General features: G+C 53.6%; 2 protein-coding genes across 2 annotated transcripts; one reads left to right on the top strand and one right to left on the bottom strand.

The window, feature by feature from the left end:
- Positions 1-335: 335 nt before the first annotated feature.
- On the top strand, positions 336-3,561 carry ZNF414 (zinc finger protein 414; the record flags this gene model as incomplete). Its single annotated transcript, XM_079546579.1, has 8 exons — positions 336-405; positions 605-682; positions 766-873; positions 1,059-1,164; positions 1,421-1,950; positions 2,278-2,328; positions 3,064-3,222; positions 3,485-3,561. 8 exons carry the CDS (start codon positions 336-338, stop codon positions 3,559-3,561), a joined length of 1,179 nt encoding a protein of 392 aa, XP_079402705.1.
- A 3,243-nt stretch (positions 3,562-6,804) lies between these two features.
- On the bottom strand, positions 6,805-13,790 carry LOC306955536 (acidic leucine-rich nuclear phosphoprotein 32 family member B-like; the record flags this gene model as incomplete). The annotated part of the gene is made up of 7 exons (XM_079546842.1): positions 6,805-7,190; positions 8,011-8,065; positions 8,460-8,581; positions 8,888-9,086; positions 10,175-10,297; positions 10,740-10,889; positions 13,737-13,790. The coding sequence occupies 7 exons, from the start codon at positions 13,788-13,790 to the stop codon at positions 7,102-7,104; spliced, it is 792 nt and encodes a 263-aa protein (XP_079402968.1). The 3' UTR covers positions 6,805-7,101.
- Between the last annotated feature and the right edge of the window lie 9,819 nt (positions 13,791-23,609).

The raw sequence follows: 23,609 nt of genomic DNA, 5'->3' as shown, positions 1-23,609 counted from the left end.
TTTCCCCTGAAAAGCTGAGGAAATGCTTCCATTACTGTGTCACCTGGGGGAAAGGGGGGGGTCCTGTGGGTCCAGGGTAGGATTTGCCTATGGATGCTGTGCTGCACCTGATCCTACAAGCTGGTGATGTGTGGGGCAGTGCCCCATGGCATGTGGCAGAGGAAGTGATGCTTGCTTGCTTTGGGGACCATGTGTGGGGTGGGAGAGGTGAGGAGGGAGGGTGTTGGCTTTAACACCCAGAGAAGAGCAGTTGCTCCGTGCTGAGCGTTAACCCCTGCTCCTTGGTTGGGTGCAGCACCACGAAGAAGAGGAGAGCCCCGTGACCTGCAGCTGCCATGAAGACGGAGAAGGATGAAACTCTGCCCAACTTCTCCCTGGGTGGGAAATACGTTGGGGAGGGAGCAGGTGAGTCCCTGGGATGGTGTGGGGCAGGCTGCTGTCTGAGGGGTGTGACACTGGGGGACACCAGAAATCCCACTGTAGGCATGGAGCTATGGCCCCAACCCCACCCCAGATCACGCTCTGCTCCATAGCCAGGGCAGGGTTGAGGGTTTGGGATCACGATGGCTGCACAGAGCACCGACCCTACAACTCTTCCCTGCAGGCCCCATGACAGCACTGGGGAGTGGAGGAGCCCCCCCAGCACAGGACCTGCGGCTCCTAAAGCGCCGTCCAGCCCCAGGTGAGCTGAGTGCATCACCCACCCTGCTGATCCGTGGGTGAGTAGGGATAGGGGATGAGGCCAATAGAGGTGTCTTCTTGCAGGGAAGCACTACGCCTGCTCCAGCTATGGCTGCAAATTGGCCTTCCCCAGCATGCAAGAGCTGATGGACCACCTGAAGGTGCACTACAGACCCACACAGTCCCTTGAGGGTAAGGGGATTGCAAGATGGGGATGCCATGTGGTGCACAAATAGTGCTCGTGGAGCCCAGAGGGGGGTGTGGGGGTCACAGTGGTGGCACAGCATGGAAGGGGATGGGGACAACACCAGGATCCTCACCCAGGGGCACAGCGCAGCCAGGACAGTGCTGACTCAGCCCCATCTCTTTTTTTGCAGGCAAAACCTTCCAGTGCCCCACGCTGGGCTGCACAGAGACCTTCCCCAGCATGCAGGACCTCATGACCCACATGAAAGTGCACTACAAACCCAATCGCTACTTCAAGTGAGTCCCGGTCCCCCCCACTTGTCCTTGTCTCCCATTTGTCCCTATCCCCTTCTCATTCCTGTCCCCACCCCATGTCTCTTCATGGATCCATCCCATGTACACACAGCCCCATCCCATGCCTCATTTGAGGCCACCCAGTACCCCACCGTAACGGGGCAGACCCCAGGTCGGGGGGGGGGGGGGGTCTGTGTGCCCCAAAGTGACCACGGGAGGACTGACTGCCCCAGACCTGACACTGCCTGTGGCCCCACAGATGTGAGAACTGCCTGCTGCGCTTCCGCACCCACCGCTCCCTCTTCAAGCACCTCCATGTCTGCTCCGACCGCGCCAGCAGCCCCGCACCGCCGCCCCAAAAGGCCGAGAAGCCCACCCTGCCTATCGCCTCCACCCAAGAGAAGGAACCCACAGCCAAACCACTCCCCGAGGGGCTGCCCAAGCCTCCCACCGTCATCCGGCACACGGAGAAAGAAGCCATCACCACAGCCCCTGGCACAGACACGGCCTCCAGCCTGCCCGACCTGCCCGGCTCGCTGGAAGCGCTGCCGCTCGTCCCGCCGGCCCCACATCCCTTCCCGCTGCTGGAACCCAACCTGTTTGGCCCTCCGACCTTGACTCGCTTCTCGGGGCCTCCTCCTCCTCCTCCTCCCCCTTCCTCGGTGCCGTTCCTCTCCTACATGCACCCCCCGGTGCCCTTCAGCCTGCCCACAGCCCAGCCCCGCCTGCGGCCCTGCTCGCCCAGCCATGGCCCGTCAGCCTCCAACGCCGTCTGGAAGAAGAGCCAAGGTGAGCACAGACGGCCCTTAGGGCAGTGCTTCTTCTGCTCTCGGACCAGGACAGCACGACGGCCAGCGAGGATCCCCCCTTCACCCCATAGCCCACAGCCTGGAGCTGCCCACCTCCACCGCCCTCTGCCTCATCCCATCGCCGTTCCCCGCCTCCCCCCACCAAATTGGGAAAGAAAAATAATGAAAGCAGTCGCCAAAATCCTCTAAATTGGCTCAGCCCTGCTGCTCCCCCGCATGCTGGGGTGCCAGGCCTGCCCCCCATGTCCCCCCCCACCCAGGGAGGGGAAGGCCTAATGCTTGTCTCGCCCCTCGATTCCCTCCGCAGGTGTGAGTGTCAGCCCACTCCTCCCATGCTTTGGCTCAGGAGTGACTCCAGGTTAGTTCGGCACCGACTGGTTGGGGGCTGCTTTGTCACTGGGGGGGCGGGGGGAGGTGTAGGGGGGGACTCTAGGGGAGGGGAGAGCCCCCCGAGCACAATGGGGAGGGAAAGCACCCTCATTTAGGGAGCCCTGTGCAGAGGGGATGCTGCCCAGGTAGGGGGGGTTGTTGCTGTCTGCATCATGCCCCCCCACACCAGCTTGGGTTCAGCAGCAGCCCCACCAAGAGGGGGTGCAGCAGTTGCTTGGACTCAAACCCCCCCCATTTTTCTAGCAGCCGTGGCCAAGGGACACTGTTTCATGTGATGCCCATAGCCAGCTCTGCTCTTAGATCTGGGGGCCTCTGCAGGATTTGGAGTCCCTCCAACAGAGAGGGGACTTATGCATATTGCAGGGCTCAGCGTGGAAAACTCCCACCCCACGGGTCCATGTGATACCCATGGCCAGCTATGCTCCAAGATTTGGGGTCCCCCCTCTAGATGCAGGGGGCTCTCCCAGATTTGGGGTACCTCCTTGGAGTGGGGTTCTCCTTCCCTGCAGCTCCATGGCACAGCTCCACGCAACATCCATGGCCAACTGCACTTTTAGGTTTGGGACCCCTCTTGCTGTGGGGTCTCCCCCAGATCTGTGACCCGTTCATATTGCAGTGCTCAGAACGGGGAGCTTCTACCCCATGCGTGCCCACGGGTGCTGCCAGCAGGCTCTGTGCTTCCCTCCTTCACCTGTCCTTGCAGGGCACTCCTCCAACAGCCGGATCGTGTGGGAGCACACGCGGGGCCGCTACACCTGCATGCAGTGCCCCTACTCCACTGCCTCGCGGGAGGAGATGACTCTGCACATCGAGGAGCACCGCAAGAACCCAGCACCAGCTGGGCGCATGGACACAGACGTGGGTATGGCCTTGGGAAGGGGGCTGTGGGGGACCCCAGGTGCTCTCTTTGAATGGGATTGAGCATGAGCATCCCCTTCTTTCCCTTCAGTCCCTAAGGGGGCTCTCAGAGGGTGTGGTTTGGAGGAAGAAGGTGTTAATGGGGATCAATCCCACTGCTGTCCTCACAATCGCATCCCAGCATGCTTCCAGGCCACAGCATACCCCCAAAGCAACCCGTGCAGCTCAGCCCCCACACCTGACGGCTCTGTTCCTTCTCTCTGCAGATTTTGGGGTGAGCATCGCCTCCTTCCACTCGAAGCTGACGCCAGAGATGGAGAACTCCCTATACTCGCAGCTCTGAGGAGCTCTGCTCCTGCTGAACTGAGGGCACCGCATGCTCCACACCTCAGCACTGGGACCCTGGGAGCATCCCCCAGCATGGGCTGCCAGAGGAGGGTGGCAAATGGTGTTTTTTGTTTTTTTTGAGTCTCCCTTTTATTTTTGAAATGCTAAGCCCCCTAGGAGCCCTCGTGTCCCTCCCTTCCCTAGAAGTTCTATTGCTCCAGCCTGCGAGGAGGGGGTGAGAGGTTGGGGGGAGCCCAATGGATGCTCAGGAACAAGGTCTGGAAATTAATAAATAGGAATTGTACAGGAGGAACGGCTGGGAGAGCCTCTGTGGGGGGCAACAAGGAGCTGTGCCAGCCCTAAGGAGCTGCCCCTCCACCCCAGAGAGGGGGGCAGGTGGGGCAGCAGGGGCTCTGCATTGAACAGCAGGGGATCCCACCATGGGAAGGGTGTGGAAAGGGTGGGTTTGAAGGTGACACAGCATTTAGAACAAGCTTCATAGGGAGGAGGCCAGTATCATCCAGGTGCAGCCCCCATCGTCCTGCTGCCCTACTGGGAGCTCAGGCTTTGCCCCCTGTGCTGCAGCACCTGGAGCTTTTATTTTCTTTGGCTGGAAGATGGATTTGCTGCAAGCAGTAGCTGTGAGCTACTCTACTACTCACTCCACGTGTATCACTCATAGCAGCTGGAGGGGATGCACTGCAGGATTCCTGCAGCAGAGCTGAAGCTGCTCTTTTCCCAAGAACACCAACCCCATAACACAGATCTTGAGGGGGCTGCATGCTCCCAGCTCCCTCCATGCAGCCCTGCAGCCACAGCTCCAGCACGCCCAGCTTTGTGTATAGGGGAAGGTGAGCACAGGGAGCAGCCCCAGCCACTCCTGCTGGGGATTGAACACTGAGCAGCAACAGTGAGGCTGCACAAATCCTCACCAGCCCCTGGGCTGGCCAGAGCAATGCACTGAGCACAACCACCCTGCAAAGAGCCCACACAGAACTGGCAGTCACAGCTCACCAGGACCACACAGCCCTACAGGCACCTTAAACCCTCAGGGAAGGGGGCACAGCTCACCTTTCTGAGTCCTCCAAAGCCCTCCAACCCTGCCTGGGTTCAGGTCCCAACACCCAACCCCCACTCCAGCGCTGCCTTTGGGGTGTACCAACACTGGGGCTGTTCACCCCTCTCCACCCTTAAGCTGTATCACTGTCCTCAGCAGGGCCTCCCAGCAGAGTCAAAGCCGTTCTCATGCACTTCTCAACATTTAACCGCAGACTTTTCCTACAGATAGAAAAGCAGATACACACCTACCTGTCCTTCAGCAGCCCCACAGCTCCCCATGAACCTGGTGCTGGCAATTCACAGGAGCAGCCCATAACAGAGCTGCCATACCACCATACAGACCCCACAGACACATCCTGCATGGATTCCCCAGCACGTTTCCCATCCAAGCCCTCCGTCCCCACCCCAATGATAACAGACAAGCTTCACTTACCGAGAATCCTCCACAAATAATAAAAAAAAAAAAGGGCATGGAAAGGTGAGCAGAGCCATCACTGCTGTGGGAGAGGATCCAGCTGCTCAAGAAAAACTGCCCCAGAACTTCCAAGGCAGGGCTCCGTGGGCTGCTGGCAGCTCTGGTGTTCCTAGAGCAGAGGCAGTGAAGACGACATTCATTGCAATGGATTTTTAAAAACTGAAGTCTTTATTAAAAGTTTTATCCAAATTTTGTAACAAAAGATACAAAAGGGCTGGAGATCCTTATTCCTGGGACTAGTCTGACCAATCGAAACCTGACAGTGACTAGGCTATTATAAAATCCATACAATCTGCTAAAAATGCAGGGAAAAAAATTAGAAGTAACTGCTGCTCTGATTTTTTTTTTCCTTTTTAAAATTCCTTTAACATTTATAAGTTACTCAGTTTGCATTTTACAGGAGTAGTTCTTCTCTGAATGGTTACAGCTACTGTACAATGCAAGAGACAACGGCAAGAACAGAACAAAGCAACAGAAACTCTGATGTGCTGCAAACACACACCACTCCTGAAGGAACTCTGTGAGCCTCACCTCCAGGCACCGGGTGCCAAAGCATCGCCTGGAGCACCGAGCAGAGCTCTGCAAAGTGCCAGTGCCCCCGCAGCAGTGGGATGCTCCCAGCACCGTGTTGCTCCCTCTGTCCCCAAACGCAGGCACCCAGCACCCAACAGTTCCCCACCCCTGCAGGCCACAGGGCCAGGTTTCTCCAGAAGCTATCAGCTGTGCCATCTGAACACGTCGTGGCAAAGGAAAGAAGGGTCAGAGGCCAGAAACCCTGCGGTGGAGAGCTAGCCCTGGTCCAATTCCCCCCTTCCCTGCTCCAGCCACTCCAGGTCAGAGGGAGACATGCCCCATGGCTGCTCCTGCAGCACGTAAATAGCACGAATGGGAGCAAGCTGGATTTCTGATCAATGGACTTCTCTTCATGTTGAAAAGGAAAAAGGAGGAGGACGCACACCAGGCAACTGTCCAGAGCTGTTACTGGCTAGCAGAAGGACCCTGAGAATATACAGGCTAACACGGTCTCCTGGGGAACGCCGAGTTAGGTGCATCACAGTGATACTGGTTGAACGTGTTCTGTACAGTGCGAAATGGAGTTTGACAGAAGTGCAGTATCCCTAAACCTGCTATTTCCTATCTCTTCCCAAAGCACAGGCTGCTAGAACGATGACATGCCTCAGCACAGCAGATGTTCGGGACCATAAACCAGCACTACTTGGGCATCCAAGTCAAAGTTATTAGGTGGCAATCAGGAAAAAAAAAATATTCCAGTTTATAAAAAGTAGGAAAGCAAGTACAGGGCTACTGCAAGGTGCTTCACCAGAGGTACCAGGTCTTGCAAGCAGTCAACCCCCCGCCCAAGACCCCAGGCACCCCACAATCCCAGCACTAAAGTATCTTCAAGCATATCCAGAGATCACATCACCATTATTTCTGATCAGAGAGACCTCAGTGATCAGTTGCTTAGGAGTCCATTCAGATGAACCAGATTTGCACCCACTGCTCAAGATGGCTCGAGTGTCTTCAGAAAGCAGGTCTGAGGGCATGCAGATAGCAAACACCTTCTTGGTTGTCAGGCAGGGTGGCAGGCTGGAGCTCTGGGTCCAGTGTGGCAAGGCTGATTTCAGACACCAAAGATACCCTAGGAGGAAATTTTTTTCTTTTTTTTTTTTTTTTTTTTTTTCTTTTTTTCTTTTTTTTTTTCTTTTTTTTTTTTTCTTTTTTTCTTTTTTTTTTTCTTTTTTTTTTTTTCTTTTTTTTTTTTTTTTTGCAAACTGCTGCACAAACCACAGAACGGAGAAAGCCTTTGGTCATGAGATACTTGTGAGAAAGAGAGCCTTGTATGGAAGATTCCCCTGAATGCCTACAGTATTCTACATCTTAAAAAAATATATTGTGGACGCTGCAGCCATACAAAGGGGAGGAGGAGTGGGAGATGGGGATTTACAGTCTCACATAGACACAACGGGGAGGTTAAGACAAGCACAGTCATAGTCTGTAAAACTGATTGGCTCGCTGGGATCAGTCATCCTCATCATCCTCTTCGTCTTCTGGGTCTTCCTCTCCTTCATCCTCTAGATTTCGTTTTCTCTTCTCCCCCCGTGGAAGGTCTGCAAACAGAGGTGAAGCATGAAGTTCTGTTCAGTCTTGAGGAACAGCACTTGAATTGCAGCTACAAGCCTCAGCAGCCACAGCTTGCCAGTGAGCAAGCACAGACTAGACTCTCACCATGACGTATGAGATCCACCCAGCTCAGTTTCTCATGCTACCCAAAAAGCATGGACTAAGAAGCAGCAGTGACAATTTTTATGGCCTCCAAGCATCCTACATTTCATCAAGTGCTCCAAAGCAGGCTTTTTGTTGAGCAGTCCCAAAAGCTCGACTACACAATTCAGTCATTTCTGACCGAACTCAAGAAAGAACATTTAAAGTCATGCCAGCCACCACATTCTGTCAGTGTGTTTGGGTGCTTACAAGCAGAGGAGACTGGGCTCAAGTCAAGCTCAGCTCTATACCCCTCTCTACAGCTGACAGGAGAGAGGAGCTCCTCTCACAGAGCCTGCTAACAAGAGAGTCTATGACAGAAGCCCCAGTCTGGCAAGAACCATCAGTTCAAGCTACTTAGACAGGTTCACTAGGCAATTTACCCCTAATATTTAGCCGGTCTACCCAGCTTGATAGGCATTAACAGGCACTGAAACTTATTTCCCCATCACTACTACCTAACTCTCAGGTTTTAGCCACTATTTTATAGTTAGCTGAGACACAAGCAACAGCTTAGCAGTGCCTCCAAGGAGGAACGCTGCACTGTCATGGGAAAGCTGAAGGCAACAAGGCACAGAAGCTTGGGAAGCTCTAAGAATAGAGCGAACATGCCAAGACTGTCAAGACAGCTTTGCAAGGCACATAAGTTATTAGAATTCAACTTACCATCATCAGCTTCATCATCTTCTTCATCCTCACCATCTTCCTCCTCATCTTCCTCCTAGAATCAAAACAAGACACCATGTTACACAAACCACAATGCTTTTCCTTCAACTCTGCTCCTGCCTTACTTAGGGTGCCAGGTACAAGCTGAGCATGGAGAAGCTCCTCTTTCTTTAACAGCACTTGTTAAGAGTTTACATGTATGGTTTTATGGCTTGACAATTGATACAGAAACATCAGTCCAAATAGAAAATCACTGAACCAGAAAACTCTGATGGAGTAAGAATTTTCTGGATGGGAAAAGCCAAAGCCCAGGGTAGGACCCCTTGAATCTGCCCACAAACAGGCACCTGTGACACCTGGTCTGATGGGTCACAAGATTAACATACAAACACACTATAAAGCAAGCCAAAATGCTGCTGAAGACATGCAGTAATGACAGAAAGCCTCACCTCATCATCTACTCCATCCTCCTCCTCTTCACCTTCCAGATCATCATCTTCATCATCTTCTTCATCGATGACTTCTTCATCCAAGTCATCTTCCTCATCATCATCCTCCTCTTCCTCACCTTCTACCAAAGGCAAAGATATTATGGTTTCCAAATACTTGCTAATCCCAGACAGAATGCCCACAACTCCCAGAGCAGAAGTAATAGGAAGGACCTCACACCAAACAAGCACACACAGGGAGTACCAGCAGCAAGCCCTGCCAGCTTGCAGCAAGCCTCACTTCTCTGCAGCCCACCAAAGAAAGGAATGAGCAGGGCTGTCCAAACAGCCCCTACTTCAGTGGCAAGTTATAATCATTTATATAGCAACACAACCATAGAGAATGGGAAAATGGGCTGTTCCCCAAGAAAAAGGATTTAATTTCTTACCTTCCCCATTCTCATATTCATCTTCCAGGCCATCCCCATCTGCCTCAGGGTCTGAGTCAGGAGCTTCCTGCTCATCAGCATCAAATCCATCTAGGTACGTGAGCTGGGGCAGAAGGGTGAACACACTCTCCCTGTAGTTGATGAGCATTGTAACCTCGCAGTTGAAGAGGTCCAGACTATGCAGGTTTGGCAACTTTTTCTGCAAAGATTAAGTCAGCAGATCATTCACAAGTCAACACTTTAATAGAAGATCAAGCAGCCGTTGGAATACAGATGGCTTGCTTACTACCCATATCTAATACCAAGAAGGATATTTGCATGCATTATTTTCACCATATGCTCCTCATGTGGAGATACGTTGCTGGTTTTCCTAAGTGCAGGACAACACTTATGCTGAAAGATGACTCCTTTTCAGCTTCCCTGTCCTACAGCTTCCTCTCCTTGGACCCATATGGGAATCTTACGCCTTCTTAGATGATGGAGTGGGTAACAAACACAGTGCCCAGCTCCCACACAGCAGGAGGAATTACAAAATCAGGCTCACAGTGCCCAGAAACATCAGGCAAAATGCCCAAGAGCACAACACAGGCAGCTCAGTGCTTGCAAACTGTACCTGATGTGCTTTTCAGCACAGCCACCGCAGCTCCTCCAGTCAGGCTATCACACTGTGCACCCAGCTAAGCAAAGGAGAACAGTTTCCAGCTCTTTCTGGAGCGGATGGAGGGACCAAAGATAACAGCTACTGAGGCCAACTCCCTAGATCAGGCCTTTCACAGCTACTAAGTCTAGATGACAAGGCAAAAGCCTTCCTTAGGGCAGTTTAGCTGCACCAGCAATGGTGCTCCTGCATTCATAAAAGGAACCTCCTGCAATGTAAGTTGTGACAGCACCCATGGTCACAGTGCAGCATCATTGTCTTTGGATTGATGCAATGGAAGCCCTCACTGGTGTCCAAGCAACTCATCTCCATGACACCCCAGGTGCCACCTACCTCAAACTGCATCCGACCCATTAACGGTCCTTTCTCAGATGGACACTGAGCACTGCATCCACAGTTTTACTCATCCAGCCCAAATTTCATGCTTCTTTTTAGCAACTGGCTGCTGGTTTTCCAGACAGTGGAGCCATTAACTATTAGCCCAGCCTCAAATTGGACCCACTCATCTGTGCCCATCAGAACCACGAAGTGCTGTTGGAACAGTTACCAAGATGTTGGACTTCTGCTGCACAGACATGCTCCCCAAAGGAAATATCATCCCTCAGATCCCAGCACTGCCTTTCACTCACCAAGGGTTCCAGGGTATTGATGTCTTTGATCTTGTTGCCACTTAGATTCAAGTGTGTCAGGTTAGGAGTTCTCTCTGCTAGAACTTCAAGGCCACCAGAAATCCGGTTATCACTCAGCTCCAGCTGCCAGAAGGAAACATCATATGGTCACAAAGCGTTTCAGCTTTTCACAAAGGGAATACAGTTCCCTGACAACTAGACCGTAGCAGAACCCTGTTCATTAGAGAAGCAGCTCCAGTTTTCACTGAGATCCCATTTCCAAGTTAAATATAGCACCACTCCCAGCCACTTCGTACTGCAGGTTTGAGGGAGTAGTTATCCAGCCACCTAACTACAAACACTGAAACCTAAAATACAAGACTAAAATTTACAACAGTAAAAACACAAAAGGATGCTTAAAATGCAAGCTTAAAAATATCTTCTCACACTAATAACCTCTTAATTGCTCAGCTTACAGACTGAGAATCCAAGTGTCTTATCTCCAGCTAATGCAGGAACAAGCTCTGACCAGATACAGATCAGCCTGCCTGTCTCAGAGCAAGGACTGCTGGAGATGGGAACTCACCTTTCGGAGCTTGTTAAGTTTGGGGAGATTGGAGATGGACAGCAGGTTGACGTTGATCATGCTGAGGAACTCCAGGTTCTCAAAATCTGAAGAGAGCCCGACGATCTTCCCATCATCCGAACGGCAGTTATCAAGAACCAGCTCTTTCACCTGCCAACAGAGACACCCAGGAGCTGTCATTGCACATCCAGCTGAGCCTCACCTCAAATCCACCAAGCTGACTGTAGGCTCAGTGAAGTTTCACAGCAGCAGGCCTATCTAGAGGTCTCCCTGCGCTCACCCTAGGGGACATGCAAGATCTTAAAGCCGAACCACTTCTGAGAGAGCGCAAGTTACTGCAGTGAGGATTTCAACCTTTAAATATAAGCTGTACAACTTTGCACCACCATACATCTGACTCCAGCCAAGGCCTGCCAGAAGCCTTTCTTCACTAGGAAACCTCCAGAGGTTGAACCATGAGGTTGCATCAAAGCATTTCACACAAAGCTTCAAAAAGCTTCGAGAGCCACAACCCAGGTTGAGCTAACAAAATACCAAACTAAGTCACCTGGTTCTGTCCCCTTTGGTCCTCCCCACAACACTAGGCCTGCCTTGGGCACTGGAAAGCCTGCCCCAAACAACCACTGAAGGCACATTCCCCACTAAGAGTCTCCACATGACTTAATGATCCTTTCCAAATCAGGATATTTTATGGAGCAAACCCCTCACACCCCGTAGCCTCCAAACTCTTCATACACTGATGGCATCCAATATCTTGCCAAGCACAGACTACATGCACAGCAGTCATCTTTACCTGTTCTTTCAGTATAAACCCCCCCCCACAACAATAAGACCACAGATCTGCACCCTGGAAGCACTCAAAAAGCAGACACACATACCTGCAGCTGCCCCCCCCCCCGAAGCACAGCTCCAGTTGTTGTGGGCCATTCCCAAAATGTGCTTTACCCCATACATTCTTCCTCACAAAGATGCAAAAATGAGTCTTGGCCAGAAAGCTCTTGCTGCTCTCCAAATCCCTCCCTTGCAGATCTCTAATTTTACCTCCTGCTCAGATCAGCCAACTCTCAGGAAGTCATACGAACTTCACTTGGTCCTGTTATAAGCGGAGCTTTCTTCCAGGGTTGCCCTGCCAACTTCACAGCAGCACCCCAGGTCAAAACGAGTTAACACAAACTCCTGAGGTGGCTGTACTGGTCAGGGCTCTGAGCAAAAAAGCTCAACCAAGAGTTCTGCAGCTGAACTCATTTTGCTCCTCAAACAAAACTCTGATTAAACTGAGACTCAGTGTCCAAGCACAGAGTACTTTTCTGTCTGGCTGTCGCTTGGTTCACTCTCACCACAGAAGTGTGAGTGAACATTACTGGGTTAAGAACCAACCTAGCTGAGGAGAGACCTGCTTAACTTGGAGCAGAGCCTTGCCCTGGCCAGCAGAACAAACGCTGCAGCTGGCAGTGCAAAAGCAGAACAGGACTGAGCAGCCAGGACTGCTCCTTCCAGCAGCAGTACTGGCTCGTACCAGCCTCGGCTGCAGGGCACACACGCTCTGAGCCTGCTCTTTTCCCCAGCATGCCACACACTCAAATTCCTGGTGTCAAACAAGAGGAAACCTGCAGCTTGCAGCCTCGAAGGGACACTTCTGTTCCTCACACTGTTCTCGTTCTGCAAGTTCCTTCACCATCCAGAAAGGCTCCAGCTTCAACCACAAGCTCCATTTATGGAGCGTTTTCCTTGTGATCCCAGCTCGATTTTAAGCAACCCAGGGCAACGTGCTGCAGAGACGCAGCGATCTGTCCCAGGAGCTGGATGACAGTCACAGCTATCTTGCCATGAGGAAGCCAGCAGGATGGCACAGCCGGCCTCAGATAAGGACAGGCCTCTTTGCTGAAGCACTGCACACAGCAGTGATGAGCTGCTCCAGAAGCTGAGGCTTAAAGGACAACACAAATAGCTTGGAAGGGTGCAGAAGTCCCAGCCTCAAGCTCTGGCTGACCGCTGTGTGCAGTGTGATCTAAACACCATAGCAGCAAGGCAGTTTAACTGGCCCCACCAGCTGAGCAGACAGCATTCCTCAGCACAGCAAAGGACATACAAGCCACAGGCAGGCACTGGGAAGGAGAAAGTTCAGCCAAAGCGGCAGTGGAGAAGGAAACTGAGCAGCAAAGTGATTTAGGACAGCTCAGCTATCGCCTCGCTCCTTTTTTTAGGCTGGGTAGGTCTATCACAGCACCCTCCTCCTGCCAACGTGGGCTCTTCATGTCCGTGCTTCAGCACTGAGCTTCCCCTCCTCCAAGAAGGGAGCAACCCCACTCCAAGGCATAGGCCCAAGCATGGGAATTTCCACCTTTCTTTCCCCACTTTCTCCTTTCACAGCGAGCCCACGCAGCCCTGCCTGCCTGCGCGAAGGAGAGGCCGGGCTGTGAATCACCACCAGCAGCGGGGAAAGTACAACCCGTGCTGCTGCCATCGCCGGCTACGCTGCGAGCTCGGCTCACCGGGAGCCTGCAGGGCGATCAGAGCCCCGCACACCGGGCAGCCCGCAGCCCCGGGGGCGGCACGGCGCCTTCCCACGTTCCCCACGCAGCAGCGGGGCGGGCGGGCTGGCAGCGGGGCGCGGCCGTGCCGGGCTCCTGGGGGCACAGCAGGCTTTAAGGAAGGCTCGAGGCCGCAGCCCCAACACGAGGCACCTCCGGACCTCACCTCCCCTCAGCTCCGGCCCTCGGCGCAGTGCCTCCATGGCGCCCGGGGCCGCCCCTAACATGGCCGAGCCGCGTGCGCGGGGCCGCTCCGGCCATGTTAGACGGCCCGGCGCGGCGGGAGCCATCTCAGCACCATTTTGGGCGAGCTCCGGGCACGGGAACGGCGGCAGCGCCGCCCGGCCCCGTTCCGACACGTGCGCACGCTCCGCCGTGGCGCCCACGGGCCGGGCCGGGCCCCGCCGCTCGCTTCGCGTTCCTCCCCGCCCTCCCGGCCCCGCCATGTGCTCGGCGGCAGCGCTACCTCTCCAGGCTTCTTGTTGCGCAGCTCCAGCGTGAGCCGCTTTTTCATCTCCATTCTCCCGCCGCCGCCGTGCCGGGCTGAGCCGAGCCGAACCGAGCAGAGCTAGAACCGAGCTCGCCGAAGCCGAGCCGAGCCGAGCCCGCCGGAGCCCGCGCGCCGCCGCCGCCGCCGCTTATATAGAGGAAGGCGCCAACGGCAACAAAGGCGGCGCGCCAAGCGCCCCCTGGCGGCTCCGCGCCCCTCCGCGCCGCGCCGCCCCGGACCCCGCCGCGCCACAGCGCCCCCTGGCGGGTTCCGCCGCGCGTGGCGGGCGAGGGGCGGCCCTCGACAAAATGGCACCCCGGGGCGCGGGTGGGGGTGCGCGGGGCCGTGCGGCTCTGCGCCCTGCTTCAGGGCTCCGTCTCCTCGGGGAGAGTGCTGGCGGGCGGCCGGGCCCGTCGCGCAGCCGCAGTGTGTGGTGGCACAGCCATGTCCGGCGTGGCGGCGTGGAGTGACGGTGCAGTTCTGCAGGCTCGCCCTGTGCTCATCGTGGTGACGTTTGGACTCAAAAAACGCTGTCCCGGTCTGAAATGGTGGCCCCGATGCCTTCAGTCCTTGCGGATGGGAGCCAGGACAAGGTTAACCCAGTGCAGGGGAAATCACCACATGACGTCCCCTCATGGCTGCGGGGCTTTGGGATCTCCTCCATGTCCCAGTCCCTGGTTGGGACAAGGTTGCTGTATGATCTCCCCATTACCAGCAGGTCACCACGTTACATCCCCTCACTGCTTCCCTCATGGCTGTGGAGCTTCAGGGGGACACATCCAGGTGCCATTGCTTGGACATGATAGGGTCACTGTGTGGTTTCCCCATTATCACAGCTCTCATCACGGCTGCGGAGCCTCAGAGTCACGTCCAGGTCCCCAGGGCATGGCCAGGGTGAGGTCACTGTGTGACTTGCATGTTATGAGGAGGTCATCATATCTCACAGCTCCCCCCGTGGCTGCAGGGCTTTGGGATCTCCTCCATGTCCCAGACCCTGGCCGGGACAAGGTTGCTGTATGATCTCCCCATTACCAGCAGGTCACCACGTTACATCCCCTCACAGCTCCCCTCGTGGCTGTGGGGCCTCAGGGGGACACATCCAGGCCCCATTGCTTGGACAAGATAGGGTCACTGCGTGATCTCCCCATTATCACAGCTCCCATCATGGCCGTGGGGCACTGGGGACGTGTCCACATCCCAGTATATGATTGGAATGAGGTGACTGTGTGATCTCCCCATTGCCACAGCTCCCATCACAGCTGCAAGCTGGGATGTGGCACCGCCCTCTGTGCTCAGCCTCCACTCCAAGATTCCTCGGGGATGTGGCACTTTTTTAAACCTTGGCTTAAAAACATGCTGGGAAGCCTCTCCCATCACTCCATGTAAACAGGAACAGGAGTGCAGGCAGAGCAGTGCTGCAGTCCCACATTGTCCCCTTTGGCAGTGGGCCATCAGCTGTCCTCCTCTGAGGAAGTGGCTTAGCTGTGTTACCGTCCAGCTCTGCCAGTTGGCTCCAACACGAACTGTGTTTTACGAGGAGCAGCAGAAGGAAGCGGCCATGTTCCACAGAGGGCTTGGACCTTCAAAGGGGTCTGAATGAGTGCTTTGTGGGAGAAGCATCGTCACGAAGAAAAGCTGTGTGTGGAAATGGTGTGTTCTGGCATCGATGTGATCTGCTTTGCTCGTGCCGTGGTTTCTCCAGGCCCACTGCATGCCAGGAGCTCCAGGCTCTCTGCCACAGGGCATCACAGTGCTGTCCCCTCTCCCTGATGTCCTGTGAGGAGCTTCAGGGCTGAGGCTGCATGGAGGTGTGCAAGGGCTAAAGAATGATAGAATCATAAAATCATTAAAAGAGGGGCAATTTAGGCCAGATGTTAGGAAGAATACTTTTTAGCCAGAGGGTGGTGAGGCCCCCACACTGCTGCCCAGAGCTGTGAGTGCCCCATCCCTGAAGGTCCCCAGTGCCATGGATGGGCACTGAGCAGCCTGAGCTGAGGGAGAGGGATGTCACCTAGCCCAGAGCAAAAGGATTGGAGCTCAGTGATCTTTAAGGTCTATTCCAACCTAAGCCATTCTATGATGCTATGATTAAGTCTGGAACAGACCCCTAAGATCACCCAGTCCAACCCCAACCCATCACACCATGCCCACTGACCACGTCCCTCAGTGCCACATCTCCACATTCCTTGCACGTCTTCAGGGACGGTGATCCCACCACCTCCCTGAGCAGCCTGTGCCAATGCATTACTACTGTTTCTGATAATAAATTGTTCCTAATGTCCATTAAGTGTCCTGCATGCTGGATCCCACTGGGGACACCGGACAAGCATGGAGAGCAGCCCAAGACTGGAATAAAGCCCAAAGCCTTGCAGCAAAGCCCATAGTGTAATCTCCCTGTCCTGTCCCAAATGCTGCACTGCCCAGGCCCCATTAATTGCATTCCCTCCTTCACTGGGTGAATCCAGGCTCCTCTGGTCCCTCTGGGCCTTCCCGAGGCCCTGCCCTTTGGACTGAGGACAGCAGGTCCCAAAACCTCATCCCTCCCCACCAAGAATCCCATTTGCTCCAAGCTTCTGCAGGCTGCCCCTGGGCAGAGCAGCTGGGAGATGAGCCGAGAAACCCCCTCCCTTCCCCCCCCAACCCCCTTCCCCCCCCTTGCTGATCTGCATTTGTTTTAAGGTCTCTTTCATGTACTCTTTGAGGCTCGTTTCCTGTTCTTTGTAGAAAACAATGCTTCCCTCCCCAGCCCCCCCTGGCCCATCCCAGGGCGGCTTTATGTCCCCTCCCTCGGGATTCACTGCGCTGGGTTCCCTCGTTTTAAGTTCGCCTTAAAACACGAAACCCCGCTCTGATTGAACCCAATTGATTTTAAAGCTGTGTCTGGTATTTGATGTCTGCTAGATGCATTTAAACGGATCTCAACTTTCTGCATTGGGCAGATCAGCACGAAGCTGGTAATTCACTGTGCAAGGGACAGGGATGGGAAGGCTGAGATCTGAGTGCTGACTTGGGGCAAAATTCAGGTCTGAGGCTCTGTGTAAGCTGCAGTGGAGATGCTCAGAATAACGCGTGACCTATTATACAACACGATGTCATGGCTGTGCTTTGCACTGCTTGAACTGCTTTGTTCTTGGCACAGTGCCTCGCTGAGTGGATCCTGCACAAATAGGGCATCGCTGCTGCCTGCACCACAGTGACTTTCACACCACGCCGTACTCGTATCCCAGCACAGAGATGAGATTCCCCAGGCCTCCTGGCTGTTGTGAATCCCAACCATCCAGTCCTGCGGGGATATACTGGGATCCAACCACAGGAGACCAGAGCAGCTCCTCCAGCAGCACCTTGGTGCCCGTGTGGAGATGGAGGAGCGTTTCACAGGGGCATCTCACTCCTAAGATGGGATGTGTGGGAAGGTGCAATGATCTTCTCCCTTAGCTGAAGGAAGTAACCCAAAGATTCTGTTACGGATTTACAGACAAATAAAGCATCGACTGCGAGATGAGAAAAACGGTGTTGCATCCAACAGCCCAGCAAGAAGAAGGTGGATAAAGATAACAGTTCTCCGAAGCCGTGAAGAAGGAATTCCGTGATTCTTTCTGCTGGGAAGTGGGGCTGTGAAGCTTGCAAGACTGCTCGGTGCCAGCAGAGGGAAGCATCCCCCCGGCTCCGGATAGACCTTATATCGGCCTTCAGTGCCTACAGGAGTCCACAGGAAAGATGAAGGACTGTTTATACGGGAATGTAGTGATAGGAATAAGGGGCAGAGGCATTCAGTTAAAAGAGAGGAGATTTAGATTGGATGTTAGGATAAATATCCTTGCCGTGGAGGTGAACAGGCTGCCCAGAGAAGCTTTGGATGCCCCATCCATGAAAATGCTCAAGGTTGGATGGGGCTTCGAGCATCCTAATCCAATGGAAGGTGTCACTGCCCATTGGGTTGGGATTGGATGGCCGTTAAGGTCCCTTCCAACCCAAACCGTTCTGTGATGGATGATTCTATGGCCACCAGGCAGCTCTTCCAAGAGGGCAACGCAGAGATGCCCGAAGGGTTTGGATGCCTCCAGGCACTTCTGCTCAGTGCCTGGAACAGGAGCTGTTGTCTGAGGGCTCCCAAAAGGTAGCAGGAGGAAGGAGGCACATCCAGAAGGAGGCTCAGCCTGATTTTGCCTCTGACTTGAACGCTGTGCCTCCAAGAGCAGGCAGGATTGATCCCCAAAAAGCAGAGGCACTGCAGTTTCATGTGCAGTATTTCCCCAGTGTGGGATAAAGTCACGATTCTCTCCTATTTGCAGTGTTGCTCTTTTATTGGTGATTCTCCTAACGGTGCACCTGGGACATCAGTCTGTCTACCCTGAGCTTTTTGCACAGCGAGGGCCCTACAAGCTTTGCAGTTTGTGCTTTAATATTTTATCTGCTAGTCCCTGGCTGGAAAGGAAAATCCAACCACTCTCAGTGGAAATTATTCGTCCTGCTGTGTGACTCACAACAGAGGCTGTATCAGGTTTGAAACATGCAGGTGGCAGACAGACACCCGTTGGTTCCTTTGGACTCTTTACAGATAGATATTTCAATCCCAGCCCGGGGGTTCCTCAGTCCAAGATGATTTATTCTCTGTGCTCTGCAGGAATTAGCTTTGCCTTATACCTGTGTAACCATACAACACACAGCTCCTATCTCAAAGCAGATCTGGAGGCACCTTGCCCATCTGAACTGTCCAAGAGGGAATAGAGCAGGGAAGCTGTATCCCATCACTCTCCAGAGATTATGCCAGTGCCTTCTGGGCCACTTTCTCCCAGCAAATACCCCCAGCATCATTTCCACCTCATCCATGCTTGGAAACGTGGAGTGCGACCATGCAGCCTCAGGGCAGTGGGGATGTGTCCAGCCCTAGTGAAGGATGGGGTGCCTTCAGCCTCACCCCAGCACAGTTGTCACCTCTGAGCTGCCTCTGACTGTTTGCAATATGTGGAGAGAAAAAAACAACAAAGGAAGGTGGTGGATAATTACTGTTTTTGCCGGCTCTGTAATGTCTTCCAGCTCAGCTGGACCAAACAAAACAATGCCAGGAACTGTCATTATGGCTATTACTGCGTTGTGCTACCGCAGGATTTCAGATCCTCTGTGAGGAGTCAGCACTGAGGGAGACCACAGAGAAAACCTGTCCTGGGAGCTGGCAGGAAGCACGCAGCTCCAGCGAGAAATAAACTTCGGGTGCCTCAGGCCCTGAGATGCACCACAGCTGCTGGGATGAAGCACTGCTGAACTGGCACAGATCTCTCCATAGACACTTAGAAAAATTGGGATTTTTATCCCAATTTTATCTCTTAAAATCTCTTTTATCACACCACAGCTCAGCCAAAGTTGCTCTTGCTGCTGCGTTTGTGCAAATATTGTTCTTGCAGGAGCAGCATCACAACAAGAGCATCCCTGGATGAGCTGGAGCTTGTCCTCGTCACCTCCGCAGAGCCATGAGCGTGCTGGGACCGCTGTGCTCTGTGCAAAAAAAGAGGATTTGGGAAACTGCTCATTGGGAAATAGTCCCATGGGTGCCACAGGGAGAGGTGGGTTGGGCTGCAGATGGGACAGCTCCATCTCCTTGTTCCCATCGCAGTGCCAGGAGATAGGCAAGGACATGGCCTGGAGGCTGGGTTCCCAGGGCTGCCTCCTCCGCTGTCACTGGTGTTGTGCAACCCTTCCCTCCTTACAGAGGGTGTGGGCAGGAACCCTCTCACGCGGATGCAGCTCGGGGTGCAGCTGAGCTTTGGAAGCAGCCGTGCACCGGCACCAGCGTGGTCCATCCTTTGTGCCATGTTCTGCACCGCGGTTGCATCCAGCCCTGCATTAAGGTCACCACAAAGGTCTACAAGAGAGTGGTGCAGTCGTGATGTGAGGATGTTTTATTGTGGCTGCTGTGCTCAGACTGCTGCACAGGCACAGGCTGCTCAATGGCTCGCAGAAGGACACAAGCATTGCTTGTTATCCAGCAAGGCTGAGTTGGAACCACAAAGGATGCTCTCTGCATTTTGTCTGCTTTAGGAAAGAGGAGGATGGCTCGTGCCATGTGGTGGTTTCAGGTGGGTGGAGAGGGATCCAAGCACATGGGGTGAAAGGTGCATCTATGCACACAGGTGGGAAAGCAGATCATAGAATCATAGAATCATAGAATCACCAAGGTTGGAAAAGACCTTCAAGATCATCCAGTCCAACCGTTCACCTATTCCCAGTAGCTCCCACTAAACCATGTCCCTCAACACAACATCCAGCCTTTCCTTGAACACCCCCAGGCTCGGTGATTCCACCACCTCCCTTGGCAGTCCATTCCAGTGCCTGACCACCCTTTCTGAAAAGTAATACTTCCTCATGTCCAGCCTGAATCTCCCCTGCCGTAGCTTGAAGCCATTTCCTCTGGTCAGGAAGACCTCAGATGAGGCAGTGGGAATGAGCAGAGTGGGTGGAGAGCTGCAGGAATGGGCCTGGAGGTTTTCCAGGTCTGACCAAGCTGGAGGGCATCAACACAGCCAGCAGGCAGCAGGTTTAAAGCAGGTGAAAGGAAGTACTTCTTGACCCAGCATGTAGTTAAATTGGAGCTAAGAGCTGTAGGGCATGGCCTCAAAAATGGCCTTTAAAAACTGAGATACACGTGCATAGCATGGCTCTGATCTGACCTATGAAATATGACGGCCCAGGACCTCCAGCCAAGGAAGTGCTAAGTCACCGACCACCAGAAGATGGGGCAGGATTGTTTCCTGCTTCCTTCCTTTTTACAGTCCTTCAGAGAACAGATACTGCCATGGGCAGGACTATGGGATCATGGGACCATAGAATCATGGAATCATTGAGGTTGGAAAAGAGCTCTAATGTCACCAAGCCCAACCCAGCCCATCCCACCATGCCAACTAACCATGTCCTCAAGAGCCACATCCCCACGTTTCTTCCAGGGATGGTGCACCCACCACTTCCATGGGCAGACTGTTCCTTCCCTGCTCTGCCTTCTTTGCTGCTTACAGAGTTAGAAGGAAGGCACCAACTCCCCATGCTTTACTCTGTTTTTCGCAATGAAGGGCAGCGGATGGGGGTGACCGTAGTGATTTCTCCCTTCCTGACACAAAGGCATCACCTCCTTCTTTCTTGCCCAGCAGGGAGGGGAGTAAAGGCACTGGGGGGTCTCCCCTCAAGGACTTGGCAGCCTCTGGCTCCCAGGGATGCTGCCAACACTGCTATTGGGTCTCTCACCAAACTTGCACAAACCTTCACCATCTCCTCCTGCCAAAGCTTTGCGCCACTCTCAGAAGGGATTGCAGTGCTGGATAAACCTGGTGCAAAGCACTGCCAGGCTTCTGCCAGCTTGGATGGAAAGCTGCAGACTCAGCTCAAGTCAGAAGGAGTCTTCTCCCCATCTCTTTCCATTTTTGAGTCTCTTTAGTCAGGAATCTTCCAAGTAGGAAAGGATAGAATGGTTGGTTAGCAAGGCTCTGCCCTGCCCTGCTCAGTGTGATACTTCCCAGGACTTGAGCAGCCCTCACTGTGTTCGTGTCCTGAACGGGGAGAGCTCTGCTGGAGCTCTTCCAGTGCTGCTGAGAATGAGGGGATTTTCTCTCTCCAGATGCAGATAGCTTGGGCTTTGGAAAGAGAAAAGTCCATGTTCAGCCCCTGCACATGCAGCAGCTCCTGTTGGGTTGTGCAAGCCTGAGTCTGCTGCGCGTATACATGACCACACTGAGAAGTGCATGTGACAGATGACAGCACTGGCAGAACTTCATTTAATTATCACTGTTATTGTTGTTCCTATAAGCAATTAAATGATTTGGTTTTTAAAACAAACCTGTATTTCAAAACAAGCATAGCGGGTGGGGGGGGGGGGGGGGGGGGCGTCAGTTTGGCAAAGGATATTCGGTTGATTGTAAGGCATCCTGTCTGGAGCAGAGATAATGGAGTGCCTGGATGGTTGCTCAATGATGATGGATTGGTGGGGAATTGCTCCTGGACCCTGTGAGCAGCCCTCTGGGGCCTGACAAGGCTTGTGCTCCGCTCTCCTGAGGGTTGTCTTGCACAAGGGCTGGGGCAGTGATGTTGTAAAGAGCAGGTGGGTCAGCCCTGAGAGCCACACCTCGCGTGGGGTGCCATCCGTCTTCGCTGTCACCGCTGCTGCTTTTTGGTTGCCTGGAGCCCTTGAGCTGCGTGGTGGAGAAACACAGATATTTACAGCTCTGCAGATGTGCACAGGAGCAGTGCACGGCTCCCGCTAGGCTGCGCAGCAGCAATGGAGACGGATGCTTTCATTTGGCACTGTAAAGCTCATCCGGCTTTAGCACGTCTCCCGCTGCTGATTTTATATCTTCCAGACCATGGTTTGCTAAACAGCTTCCAAACCAAGCGGAGGCTGCAATCCCTGCCCTGTGGAGCTGTGAATGTTAGGAATTATCCAACTGCTCAATGTTAGCAAGGCTCCCAAGTCACTTCCCTGTGCCTTTATGCCTGGCAGCAAGAATTGCTGCTCCATATCCAGCATGTCCACCTGCCCCGGATCCTTCTGGATGTGGGCAGTGAGATGGAATGGGGCAGTGGGCAGCCAGAATATCTGAGTTCCTCTCTTGGCTCATCCAGTGTGAGAACTGGGATGAGTCCTTCATCTCCATCCACCCCAGGGCTCTGATTCATATGTGCTGAGCACACAGCAGTGGGTCTGTGGGATGCCTGTGCACCCTCCTCACCGTCCACCAGCAGCCACAGCCCTGCAATGAGCACATGGAGGCACGTGCCCCTGAGCCATAGCTTCTCCTGATGAATTGCTTAAAGCCTCCCACAGCAGTGCAGATGGAAGCCTCCATGTGAGCTGCCCTGCTTTAAGCCCCCCTGCTTGCACTGCCAGCTCATGGCTGTCCCACTCTGTGGGGGATGGCAAAACCACAAAGCCCAGCATGCTATGTCCTGTGTTAGAAGCAAGGGGGAGAGGAGGCAGGAGCTCTTAGGTGGAAGGTAAGGACCCATGGGGGTTGTCTCCATGTAGCTCTCTTGTAAACTTTGACCCCATGCTCTCCACCTCCAGCCCACCCCACATCCCTGCTGCCCCCAGGCAGGAGAATGCAGCCATTAGGAGGAGATGGGACAGAGGACTCAGCAGGAAATCAGCCCCTCTCCCTGTGACCTGAACACTGCTGACTGATGAATCAGGGAAGATGCAGATTCCTGACATCCTGCCATTACTTATTCATCGTGTGGTACAGGATACATCAGTGATGCTCAGCACTTCACTCGTGCAAAGGATGCCAGAGCTTTGGGGGTGGGAAAACAAATTATTTTTGAAGGTGGCTGCATGAGGCAGGCATCATGTGTCCAGGCAATGCCTTATTCTCAAATCTCCTCTCTGCTTCTCTCTCTGCATCTCACTGTGAGCCCATGGAACCCCTGGGTACCTTCAGCACACCAAATGCCATGATCCATTCAGAGGCTGTAAGTGCATAAGAAACAAATTTCACCCCAAGTTTCTCCAGCACAGCAGTGAAGACATCCAGGGACAGGAGCAGCCTGCTGGTCTCTGAGCTCCTGCTTTGAGTTGCAGTGTCTGTCCTAGAAAGAAGCTTTGTCTTAGTGGCATGCAACGTGGCTTAACCATGCTGCAGATAAATGCTGCAGTAATTAACTAGCATTGCATTTCAAAATCTATGTGAATTTGCAGAATTCTTGTAAGCCCTGGCATCTCTGGGAAGTGTTGCGTGGCTCAGGTCCCTTTTTATAGAAGTATGAGAAGAAATAATTACACTTACCAAAGAGTTCCAGGGTAAATTCAGCCTGGGCAACCTGGAAATGTCACAGCAAAGCAGGGGTGTGAGCCTGAGCCTCAGAGACTGC

Source organism: Tetrao urogallus (genome assembly GCF_951394365.1).
Source record: "Tetrao urogallus genome assembly, chromosome: 25".
NCBI lineage: Eukaryota > Metazoa > Chordata > Aves > Galliformes > Phasianidae > Tetrao > Tetrao urogallus.
The sequence above is the reverse complement of the archived record's forward strand: the minus strand, read 5'-3'. Positions and strand labels throughout refer to the sequence as shown.